Source organism: Bombina bombina, chromosome 4 (genome assembly GCF_027579735.1).
Source record: "Bombina bombina isolate aBomBom1 chromosome 4, aBomBom1.pri, whole genome shotgun sequence".
In the NCBI taxonomy this organism is placed as follows: Eukaryota; Metazoa; Chordata; class Amphibia; order Anura; family Bombinatoridae; genus Bombina; species Bombina bombina.
In genome coordinates, this window is record NC_069502.1 from 60220352 (window position 1) to 60233891 (window position 13540).

The 13540-nt window shown below is 40.4% G+C and overlaps 1 protein-coding gene across 1 annotated transcript in view; it reads left to right on the top strand.

Moving 5' to 3' along the window:
• Positions 1-4102: 4102 nt before the first annotated feature.
• The window catches only part of LOC128656869 (vomeronasal type-2 receptor 26-like), a 51100-nt gene continuing 41662 nt past the window's right edge, over positions 4103-13540 (top strand). Inside the window, exons 1-2 of the mRNA XM_053711034.1 lie at positions 4103-4158; positions 9092-9257. Of these exons, the coding sequence (XP_053567009.1) occupies positions 4103-4158; positions 9092-9257 (222 nt within the window). The remainder of the gene's footprint in view (positions 4159-9091; positions 9258-13540) is intronic.

Sequence of the window (13540 nt, forward strand, 5' to 3'; positions counted from 1 at the left end):
GTAGTTTTCAGGTATTGGAGATTACGGTGGTCAGTGTAGATCAGAGTTGGTAATTCAGTGCCTTCTAATAGATGACGCCAATGTTCGAGAGAAAGTTTTATGGCGAGGAGTTCCTTCTCCCCTATGGGGTAGTTTTGTTCAGCAGTGTTTAGGGTTCGTGAATAGAAGGCTACGGGGTGTAAAGGTTTCGTTATGGCGACTCTTTGTGATAAAACTGATCCTATCGCATAATTGGAGGCGTCGACCTCTAAAATATATTGGAGTTTAGGGTCTGGGAAATGCAGAATAGGTGCACTAGTGAATTTCTGTTTGAAGAAATCAAAAGCTTCCTGTGACTCTGCTGTCCATTTAAAAGGTATATTGGCTTTAGTGAGTCTGGTTAAAGGTATTGCTAACTTAGAAAAATTTCTTATAAATTTACGATAGAAGTTAGCAAACCCCATGAAACACTGTACCTGACGTTTAGACTTTGGTGTAGGCCAATTTAATATTGCCGTTATTTTATTATCCTCCATACGAATACCAGAAGGGGAAATTTCATATCCCAGGAACGAAATAGATTGTGAATTGAAAATGCATTTCTCAGCCTTGGCATACAAGTAGTTACTTCTTAGCCTGGATAAAACTTGTCTAACATGAAATACATGCTGTTCATAGGTCTTGGAATATATAAGGATATCATCCAAGTAAATAACGATATATACGTCTAGGACGTCTCTAAACAGGTAGTTTATCAGATGCTGGAAGGTAGCAGGGGCATTACACAACCCGAATGGCATGACGACGTATTCAAAGAGGCCATACCGAGTACGAAACGCCGTCAGCCATTCGTCGCCAGATCTTATACGGACCAGATTGTATGCTCCCCTTAGATCTAACTTCGTGAAGAATCTAGCCCCTTCGAGTCTCTCAATGAGCTCTGGGATAAGAGGTAGGGGGTAACGATTCTTCACTGTGATCTTGTTTAATTGACGATAGTCAATTATGGGTCTAAGAGTCCCATCTTTATTTTTAACAAAAAATATGCCTGCTCCAGCTGGAGAGGTGGAAGGTCGGATAAAGCCTTTTTTCAAATTCTCATCCAGATAAGTTTTGAGGTGTTCTAATTCTGAATTTGATAGTGGAAATATGTGTCCAAAGGGAATCTCTGAACCTGGATAGATCTCTATGGGACAATCGTACTTCCTATGAGGAGGAAGACTGTCAGCCTCTTTTTTACTAAAGACATCTGTAAAATCTCTATAAACCTCAGGTATGTCACTATGATCAGGCACTGCAGAAGTTTGAAGAATGCTATTTGGGAGACAGGTCTTTACACAATAAGGAGAATTATATGTAAGTGTTGATGTATTCCAATCAATCTGTGGGTTATGTGTATGTAACCATTGAATGCCTAAAACTATAGGTGAAACAGGAGAACAAATAACGTCAAATGATAAGTATTCCTTATGGTGGTCAGAACATGTTACCAGTAGAGGGATAGTATGGTAATCTACGGGCCCAGTGGTTATGGTTTTCCCATCTATACCTCTTAAAAAGACAGGAGAGCTTTTTTTCATTAGTGGTATTTTATTGGTAGTGCAGAAATCTTTATCAATATAGGAAGCTGTGGCTCCGGAGTCAATTATCGCGGAGGCGGCTAGACGCAACTTATCCCACTGCAAAAGTAGGTGCAATCTTAGATAAGAGGACGAACTGTGCTGGGTGTTACAACAGAAGGAATGAGAAAGGTTCTTACCCTTATTTTGTCTCAAGAGGGAAGGACATTCCTTGACTGTATGGTCCTCAGATGCCCAGTATAAACATAAATTATTAGTACGTCTTCTAAGTTTTTCTTGGGGCGATAAAGGTCCTTTTACGAATCCAATATCCATAGGTTCAGTAGAACGTTTGCTGGATGATTGAACATGTGTACTTGTACCAAGCTTTTTTGAGATAGGGTCATGACTGGACCTTTCCTGGTGTCTCTCCCTAAGACGCCTATCTATAGCTATGCTGAGTGTCATTAACTCTTCTAGAGTATTAGGGAGCTCTGATCTTGATAGCTCATCCTTAATACCATCTGAGAGCCCTAATCTCAATTGATTCCTGAGCGAAAGGTTGTTCCACTGGGAATCCTTTGCCCACTTCTTGAATTCTGTGATATAGTCCTCTACCACTCTCTTTTTTTTGCTTAAGAGCCCGCATAGCATTTTCAGAGGTAAGCTGCTTGTAAGGATCTTCATAAAGTTGACCCATTGCTGTGAAAAAATTCTCTAGAGAATTCAATATCTCTTCATTACTCTCAAAATAGGTATTAGCCCAGGTACGTGGCTCTCCTCTAAGATATGATATAGTAGTGAGTACTCTAACCCTGTCATTAGGGTAGGTTTGTGGCTTGAGGGCGAACATTAACAGACAGGCATTTTTAAACTCCCTATAGAGGGTCCTGTCACCATAGAACTTTTCTGGGGGGCTAACCTGGGGTTCTGTAAGAGGGATTCTTTTATCCACTACGTCCCTGATATAGGCTTTAAGTGAATCATTTTCTGCTTTAAGGGTATTTAACCCAGTAGTTAAAAGGTCAACCCTTTGAATTAATGCTTGCATCTGGACATTGATCTCAGCTGGGTCCATAATTGGAAAGGCTTAGTATTCTGTCACAGATGCTCAGTCTTGTATCTAGAAAAATACAGACAATAGCAAATGAATTACTGGACCACAACTGCTGAGTCAGATAGATACTTATAATAGTTTGTAGCAAAAAGATACAGGGAACCACACTTGTAAGTGTAGAAGCAATAGTGGTTACCTTGTATCACCAGGCTGTAATTGTTATAGGGATTCACAAGTACATTAACCCTATTGCTGCCACCTGTGCTAATTAGCACTAACATTTGCAGCAGGGAGAAATATACTGTAGTTTTCCCAAGGAATGCAAGATAATAAAAAGGGAACAGTATGTGCACAAACATATAAAAATAGCAAAAAATATGACCCCTTGAGATAGGGAGAGAACCCGGGTGCAAAACATAAAATGGAATGAAAAACAAAAGTCAATTGGAGAATGAGGGAAAGCCAGCTCAAATGATATGTGGTTAACCTGAGCAGTAGTTAATCAGAAATATCCGGCAACAAAATAACATTGAGGCAAGTATGAAATATAGAAATAACTATGTGGACATAACTTGGACAAGTCTGCACACTTACTGAATCTGGAGTGGTAGAGAGTACACAGGCTGTAAGCGGGAGATCCGGAGACAGTGAGCAGCAGGCGTGTGACGTCACCGCAAGGAGAGCCGTTAGCGTAGAACTTGAGAGGGGAGCTGGATTGGAAGTGGAGCGGAGCTGTTAGTGAGACCGGAGATCCGAGTTGCAGGTAGGAGAGCGGTAAATCCGGAAAGAGACTGTCATAGAATGAAAGTTGTAGCAGGGTAGAGGATTACTACGGCTCTAGTGTGAACAGCGTTCACAATGAAAGGGCAGCAACAAAGTGACTTGAGTGTGAACAGCGTTCACAGGTGATTCTGCAGCAGCAGGGAGACTTAGGTGTGAACAGCGTTCACAGGATAGGCTCAGGATAAGAATGAGGAATTCACTTCAATACTAAGCAATGAGGGAAGGGCCAATGTGGTGTTTATATAGGGTGGAGTAATTGATGTATTGGAATCCTTAAAGGGACGGTCTGATGATGGTATTAACCAATCTCTAAGAGTAGTCCTGACACAAAGTCCCTCTCATTTACTTCTTTTAGTGAGTAGTAGGTGACCACAGCTGATCCCTCATTATTCATTTCTTGCTGCATAATGTTGCAAAACCTGGTGCTTTGCCCAAACACCCAAAATATCAAAACAAGAGAAAAAATGGTTTAACACAACAAAACAAACTGTTTACTGCTTTAACTTAAAGTCCAGATTTAAAAAGACATATATATTCTTTTTGTAATCCCAGTAGTAATCAAAATTGCAATTTCAATATTACGCCTCCCTCTCTCATGGAAGAAATAAAGACCAAAGATAAGCGTTATATTTTATATATTTTCTTTCTTTCTTTGTATAATACGCTAATTTTTAACTAAGTCACTGTATTCAGCATATCCTCGGTTCACAACATAAGACCCAATATGGCCAAGTTAGCAAACAGCATTCAAAGAAGGTTCCACACATATGGCAAAGTCAGGTAATCCGTAATCAACTTTGTTGCCCATGTACACTATGCGTACCTCCGCTCCCTCCGTGCCCCAGTAGCTCTGACCTGACCTCCTTGGTCCTTCTGTACGCTGTTCCAGACCCTCGTCCGTCCACACCATGCGGATTCAGCGTCTCCCGTCTCACCCACGTGTGGCGTGATGTCACTTCCGGGTTCGCTTGTCTGTTTGCGGTTTTCGATAGGTACACTGGGAATGGAGCCTGAGGGAGCGTGGACCAATCGGCGTATTCCTTCTGACTGCCTTTCAAATCCCACTATACGTATACATATGGAAAACAGTGAGACGATATCTTCAACAATATATTCCAAATGCTTTATAGATGCTGCAATGTTGTAGTTTTTGGGGAGCCAAAAAAGTCTTTATCCAGGGAGAGGGTTTAGGCAATCCGGACCGCAGTGCAGCTTAGGTGATACAACAGCAAACTGACCTGGGCAAAAGATTCCAGCTCAGAAAAATAAAACAAAATGTCAGTTGCTGTTGTTTAAATAAAAAGTCTCTTTATTGAAAATTATTTAAAACATGGAGGGTGCATACCCTATAGAAAAAAGAAATAGACTAACATGTTTCGGCCTGCGCCGTATTCATAGTCCTAAAACACCAAACACACACTCAAGTTTAAAAACCCACCTCTGGGATTTGATTGGTGGAAATCCTAAGCATCAATTAGGGTATTAAAGAAACAGTGTATAAGTGTTTATATCCATTGACAAAATAGAAAAGAATTTTACATATAATCTCATTCACAGTTTGTAATGTGCACATTAGACAATATCTTAGACCAAATATATACCAAAATGTTCAAAAAAATGTTTGTTATGTTATATTATTGTTATTATTTCATTAATAGGTCCATTGATTTGCCTAAATTGTGTTCAAAATTCATGACCGATAAATTCAATTTAAATTTCCTATAAATAAACTTCCTAGTTATAGAAAATATTATGGAGTATATATTTGGTCTTTATTTCTACCATGAGAGAGGGAGGCGTAATATTGAAATTGCAATTTTGATTACTACTGGGATTACAAAAAGAATATATATGTCTTTTTAAATCTGGACTTTAAGTTAAAGCAGTAAACAGTTTGTTTTGTTGCATTAAACCATTTTTTCTCTTGTTTTGACTATCAAGATACCCTAGCGGACAGATCCGCTAATTTAATGGCCGTCTCAATTATATTGTAATGATGTTGGAAAATGGACTAGCGCCTACTCAAGAGACCCTTGTAGCCTGATGGGGGGAGTGATGCCTAGTAACCACCATTAGAAATCACAGTGTATAAAAGGGGGGGGGGGGGTCCTCAGGCACCTACTCAAGAGGAGGCTAAGGGATATGTTCAAAGAAATAGTTAAAATAATTAAGGCTGATGAATACAATAAAATTACTTATTTAATATAACTATAAAAAATTGTAAATACAATGATACAATAATCATGGATCCATGATGAGACAAATAAAAACAGCAATGATATAAGAACAATATATTAAAACAATATAAAAGAACAATGAGTTGCACAATTAATAACAATGAATGCACAATACAGTGACAAGGGATTGCACAAAAATTAGATCTCACAATTATAACCCAAAAAGGCCTAGAAGGCACAATGATATGGTGGTCTAAACCAAGTGACTTGAAAAAATATTAAGGCTAAAGTCCATCCAAAACTGGGAAATGCAGAAGTTGTAACCAATAAATGTCAGTTCCAGTTGTGTAGAAGTGTGGGTGGTGTTCAAAAAATACACTTGTAGGGAATGTCAAAAGGAGTTAGATGATGGGTGTGTGGTATTAACCTGGTGTTAATCCTATAGAACCAGTGATCCAAAATAAAAATTTGAATTCATAGTGTTCAACAATTAAAAAACAAAACCAAAAACATCAGAACCACACTGGTGAAAAATATATAGCATGATTCTTCTGTGAGAAATATAAAATATAAAAAATAGTGAAAACAAATGTGAAAACAAAATATATAAAAAATGTGAAATAAAAAATGTGAAATAAAAAAAGTGAAATAAAAAATATGAAATAAAAAAATAAAAATTAAAGATGAAAAACATTACCGGGGTTCCAATTACATCAATTGTTGCTTGTAGTTGATCCCAAAATTTGGCTAATCCCAATGTGTGGATGATTCCGTGAATGTGTGCAGTGAAGGAGTGTTAGACCCACAGAGAGGTAAACAATATGGTACAAAACGATATCCACCTATAAAAATAAAAATATATTGTGCAGATAACCTTTCAAAATTGATATACAAATGAAATTAGGCTTAACAATACTCAGGCTACGCGTTTCGGCCCTTCCTAGGCCTTTATCAAGACTAGTGTATTGGATTGCCTGGTAGCCTTATAAAGTCTTTGAGGAGGTCAGTAGACCGGAAGTAATCCGCTTGGAACTTCCGGTTTTCAGATATCAAACTTATTAGTTATAATTTGCTTTATTAATATCTTGAAATCATAGTTTTGACCAATCATAAATATAGGATGATCCAGTTAGAAATATGCTCAATATACAGTTAATCGAGCTGACGATCATTTTTAACAGAGATGATTATTTTTAATAGAGACGTGACGTCACTTCCGGTTATATCGTATCTTAATAGATATTCTGTATTTTTTGTACAATTATTAGGCCGGTATGCGGTAGTAAATGCCTAAATCAAAAAAGTCAATTGACTCAAATGAATGAGAATTAATTTGGATACCGTTTAGCTGTAAGACAGATTGAGCCGATTTTCGGCTTAGCCTATTGGTCGTGACGTCACGACAGAGAACCCGTCGATACTATTGGTGGTTAGAGAAGGTGTGTGCTTTAAACGCAACCTAATCGGAGGCTAAAACAGCGAGGTGTGTAGTCAAGAATAGAGCCCAATTGGTTGATTCTCGGGAATGACATCTGATAGTGATGTTATTAGATCATTTTCGTTGGTAATCAGTGTGAGGCATTGAATGGACTTTTCGATCATCTATAGCTCAAAGTGGAACGTATGCTATCACAAGTTCACATTTTTGCATTCCACCTGAAAGGATTTACTTGTTTAGTTTATCGCTACCCTACTTGGGTGTAATATATTACACTATTATGAATGAATATTTGTCGAGACTAATGTAATAAAGGAATAGAGGAACGCTATAGTAAAAGATACGTTTGTGAGTAGAAATAACAATCCCTTCATTGGACATAGGATACACTGAATCTGGGATTGCGGATATGATTTCTAATGGTATATAAAAATGAACTTGTTGTTTTAATTTAGTGTCACGCTTCTATACTATAGTCTGCTAGCAGTGGTTATCTAAGGTCATGTTGAGAATACCAAAAGAGCACAGATGTAAATAAATTAAAGTATATAATGATCTCTTGGTGGCATAAAAAATGTAATAAACCTAATAGATGGACAATTCTCCATATAGACAAGATAAACACTAAAGATCTAATTAGTGATCCCTCGTCCAAAAAAAAAGGGACAGTGGATTTTAGGTATATTAAGTCACAAATGCATACATGGAGCTTGTAGAATAATTATATTATACCATTTGAATGAAGTGAAATAAGGAGCCTAGTTGGATCTGGGTTTTAATAAGAACATATACGGAGGACCCCATAATTGAGAGTGAAGCTGGGGAACGATTCTATCATCTCATGTATAAATTTACAATAATCAATTTGGATTGAAATATCCAAGGAGAATTCAGCAAAAACAATATGATATGTTTATATAACAATCCTGTGATTAAAGGAGTCGCTAGACCAATATCCACATATTGAGAACAGGCTCATTGAAAGTTAGGGAGAGGGCTATTATCAATATTATTGTTAGATACTCAGAAGATGATGGTAAATGAAGAGTAATGATAATAAAAAATTGACAATGGGTTGATAGATATATATACTATCAAACATATTTTGGAGGGTATCTATCCCTACAGACCACGAGGAAACCTATGATGGGACATTATCCCTAGACAAATGTATGGAGTCCATTCTAGAATTATCTTGATGGTCTCTACTAGCTGGGCTTGGAGGTTTGTAGTTGACAATGTATCATTGCTAGATGATATATTTACATGACAATATGTACCTATAGGCTACCTATCACCAAACTACTTATTGTGATGAGTATGTATGGGGACCCGGAACTGGGAAAGATAAATTGGCTTCTTAGTTGTATTAAATATGATATATGAGCAAACATTGTAATGGGACATTTGTCCCACGATAAATAAATGACGTATGTTATAGGAACATTTTGATTGTCCATACTGGCTGAGCTTTAAGGTTCTGGAAAATGTCCAGGAGATAAAATATAAAATGGCAAGAGGAATATTCAAGAATTCTGGATAATCAAAAAGTGGGAATATATTTGGAGGTTGAAGCAAAATCAACATATTATTTAAAATGGACAAGATTTCTATGTTATTTTGAAAAGATGAGAAAAGTCCTCTTTATTATTAAATCCTTTAGGATGGAGGCAATCCAGGGTGAAAATCCATTTAAATTCAGTGATTAGCAATTTATTCTCAAAGTTGCCTCCTCTCCATCCTTTATCGACCTTCTGAATACCCATAAAGGTCAGATCTCTGGTATTCCCCTTATGTTTCAAGGAAAAGTGTTTATATAAAGGTGTTTCCATATTACATTTCTCAATTAACAATAAATGTTCACGTATCCTGTCTCTTAGGGGCCTCGACGTTTGGCCCACATATTGTAGACCACATGTACATTGTAACATGTAGACAACCCCCTTGTCCTGGCATCTTATCATATCATGAATCTTGTGTATCTCTCCTGTATTATGGCATTTGAATGTTGTAGATTTACTTCCATGTTTGCATGCTTTACAGGACAGACAGGGGAAAAATCTTTTAATTCTTTTCCCAAAAACATCTTTTATTCCAGTGTTGCCTTTCCTATAGATACTTGGTGCGATCTTGCTTCTCAGATTCTTAGTTTCTCTATATATGAATCTGGGCTTAGGAGGCAATTTCTCACTGATCAGTTCATCTTCCTTCAGAAGTGTCCAATGCTTATTAAAGATGTTCTCAATGATATTCTTATTCTGACTGTACTCAGTGATCATTGGTATGTCTAGAATGTCACTCTCTTCCTCTATTGCTCTCGTTTTGTATTTAGTCAGCTCAGTGCGTTCAATCTTTCCTACTGATATTTTTTGATCAAGCATCCTTTCAGTATATCCCCTTTCTAGGAATTTCGATTTTTTTTAGTTGGGACTAGTGATGTCGCGAACATAATTTTGCGTTTGCGAACGGCGAACGCAAACTTCCACAAATGTTTGCGAACGGGCGAACCAGGTGAACCGCCATAGACTTCAATAGACAGGCGAATTTTAAAACCCACAGGGACTCTTTCTGGCCACAATAGTGATGGAAAAGTTGTTTCAAGGGGACTAACACCTGGAATGTGGCCTGCCGGAGGGGGATCCATGGCAAAACTCCCATGGAAAATTACATAGTTGATGCAGAGTATGGTTTTAATCCATAAAGGGCATAAATCACCTAACATTCCTAAATTGTTTGGAATAACGTGCTTTAAAAAATCATGTATGATGTTGTATCGATCAGGTAGTGTAAGGGTTACACCTGCTTCACAGTGACAGACCAAACTCCCCGTTTAATGCCCTGCAAACAACCGCAAACAGTCCATTTGCACAACCGCAAACTCCCTATTTGCACAAGGTTGGATACCAAGCTAGCCATGTCCCGTTCCTTGTACTCACCGATGTCATTGAAGGTCTCTTCCTCCACCCAGCCACGTACAACACCAAGGGTCCCCGAAAGTTGACAACAAGCCCCCTGGGATGCCTGCTGTGTTTGGTCTTCCACCTCCTCAAAGCCACCTTCCTCCACTGACTCTTCTTCTCTCTCTGTGTTGCCTCTCTCTGCATTATTATAAGGTGTGTTAAGTAGTACTATTCCTATCAGTTTAATCCCTGTTACGTCCCCTATCAGGGGACGTGTATATGGCATGGATTTTAGGAACCGGGAGATGGAAAAAGATGCGGAAAAAGATGCTTGGTCGGACCTCCTACTTCAAATTTGGGCCACGGCGCATGCAATCTAATGTGCCACAAAATAGGAGTGGTGTGTTAAGTAGTACTATTCTTATCAGTTTAATCCCTGTTACGTCCCCTATCAGGGGACAAGTATATGGCATCGATTTTAGGAACCCGGAGATGGAAAAAGATGCTTGGTCGGACCTCCTACTTCAAATTTGGGCCACTGCGCATGCAATCTAATGTGCCACAAGATAGGAGTGGTGTGTTAATTAGTACTATTCTTATCAGTTTAATCCCTGTTACGTCCCCTATCAGGGGACGTGTATATGGCATTGATTTTAGGAACCGGGAGATGGAAAAAGATGCTTGGTTGGTCCTCCTACTTCAAATTTGGGGCACTGTGCGTGCAATCTAATGTGCCACCAGATAGGAGTGGTGTGTTAAGTAGTACTATTCTTATCAGTTTAATCCCTGTTACGTCCCCTATCAGGGGACGTGTATATGGCATTGATTTTAGGAACCGGGAGATGGAAAAAGATGCTTGGTTGGTCCTCCTACTTCAAATTTGGGGCACTGCGTGTGCAATCTAATGTGCCACCAGATAGGAGTGGTGTGTTAAGTAGTTGTATTCTTATCAGTTTAATCCCTGTTACGTCCCCTATCAGGGGACGTTTATATGGCATAGATTTTAGGAACCGGGAGATGGAAAAAGAAGCTTGGTCGGTCCTCCTACTTCAAATTTGGGGCACTGCGCATGCAATCTAATATGCCACCAGATAGGAGTGGTGTGTTAAGTAGTTCTATTCTTATCAGTTTAATCCCTGTTACGTCCCCTATCAGGGGACGTGTATATGGCATCGATTTTAGGAACTGGGAGATGGAAAAAGATGCTTGGTCGGTCCTCCTAATTCAAATTTGGGGCACTGCGTGTGCAATCTAATGTGCCGCCAGATAGGAGTGGTGTGTTAAGTAATTCTATTCTTATCAGTTTAATCACTGTTACGTGCCCTATCAGGGGACGTGTATATGGCATCGATTTTAGGAACCGGGAGATGGAAAAAGATGCTTGGTCGGACCTCCTACTTCAAATTTGGGGCACTGCGCATGCAATCTAATGTGCCACCAGATAGGAGTGGTGTGTTAAGTAGTACTATTCTTATCAGTTTAATCCCTGTTATGTCCCCTATCAGGGGACGTGTATATGGCATCGATTTTAGGAACCGGGAGATGGAAAAAGATGCTTGGTCAGACCTCCTACTTCAAATTTGGGGCACTGCACGTGCAATCTAATGTGCCAGCAGATAGGAGTGGTGTGTTAAGTAGTACTATTCCTATCAGTTTAATCCCTGTTATGTGCCTTTTTTTTGGTTTGGTTTTTGAAGCCATAGTGCAGCACCAGAGGCCAGAAAAATTAGTCATGTACACATGCCTAAAAAATTAGGTATTGTTGCAGCCGCTGCTGTAGCAGCGGCTAGAAAAATTGATGTTTGTTTCCCAGGCAGAAAGTGCCCTAAAACATTACGGCTTGAACCCTAGTTGGTGGCGGATAAGTCACGCAAGTTATCCGGCATTCAGAGATAAAATACAGCAGCGTGTGGACCATTTTTAGCCCAAGGCAGCTCATCTCATCAGGCCTTTTTTAGTCGAATGTATTGCCCACTGTCAGTCCCTTCAGGATCCATCCCTCATTCATCTTAATAAAGGTGAGGTAATCTAGACTTTTTTGACCTAGGCGACTTCTCTTCTCAGTGACAATACCTCTTGCTGCACTGAAGGTCCTTTCTGACAGGACACTTGAAGCGCGGCAGGCCAGAAGTTCTATCGCAAATTGGGATAGCTCAGGCCACAGGTCAAGCCTGCACACCCAGTAGTCAAGGGGTTCATCGCTCCTCAGAGTGTCGATATCTGCAGTTAAGGCGAGGTAGTCTGCTACCTGTCGGTCGAGTCGTTCTCTGAGGATGGACCCCGAAGGGCTGTGGCGATGCGCAGGACTTAAAAAGCTCTGCATGTCCTCCATCAACAACACGTCTGTAAAGCGTCCTGTCCTTGCTGGCGTGGTCGTGGGAGGAGGAGGATTACTTTCACCTCTTCCCCTGTTAGATTCCCTTTGTGATGTGACATCACCCTTATACGGTGTGTATAGCATACTTTTTAATTTATTTTGGAACTGCTGCATCCTTTCTGACTTGCGGTAATTCGGTAACATTTCAGGCACTTTATGCTTATACCGGGGGTCTAGTAGCGTGGACACCCAGTACAGGTCGTTCTCCTTCAGCCTTTTTATACGAGGGTCCCTCAACAGGCACGACAGCATGAAAGACCCCATTTGCACAAGGTTGGATGCCGAGCTACTCATGTCCCGTTCCTCATCCTCAGTGATCTCACTGAAGGTATCTTCTTCCCCCCAGCCACGTACAACACCACGGGTACCAGATAGGTGACAATGAGCACCCTGGGATGCCTGTTGTGGTTGGTCTTCCTCCTCCTCCTCAAAGCCATATTCTTCCTTTGACTCCTCTTCCTCACAATCCTCTTCCAGCGTTGCCGCAAGTCCAGCAAGCGATGCTGATAAGGCTTTTTCTGGTGGTGATGGTGACCACAACTCTTCCTCTTCACACTCATCTACGGCCTGATCCAGCATTCTTCACAGGGCACGCTCAAGGAAGAAAACAAATGGTATGATGTCGCTGATGGTGCCTTCGGTGCGACTGACTAGGTTTGTCACCTCCTCAAAAGGACGCATGAGCCTACAGACATTGCGCATGAGCGTCCAGCAACGTGGCAAAAAAAATCCCAGCTCCACAGAGGCTGTCCTAGCACCCGGATCATACAAATAGTTGTTAACGGCTTTTTCTTGTTGGAGCAGGTGGTCACACATGAGGAGCGTTGAATTCCAACGTGTCGGGCTGTCGCAAATCAAGCGCCTCACTGGCATGTTGTTTCGCTACTGGATATCTGAAAAGTGCGCCATGGACATGTAGGAACACCTGAAATGGCCACACACCTTCCTGGCCTGCTTCAGGACGTCCTGTAAGCCTGGGTACTTATGCACAAAGCGTTGTACGATCAGATTACACACATGTGCCATGCACGGCACATGTGTCAACTTGCCCAAATTCAATGCCGCCACCAAATTTCTTCCGTTTTCACAAACCACTTTGCCGATCTCCAGTTGGTGCGGAGTCAGTCACTGATCCACCTGTGTGTTAACAGGAGTGCTGGTCCGGTGTGACTCTCTGCTTTCAGGCAAGTCAACCCCAAGATGGCGTGACACTGCCGTATCCGGGATGTGGAATAGTACCGGGGGAGCTGGGGGGGGTGCCGTTGATGTG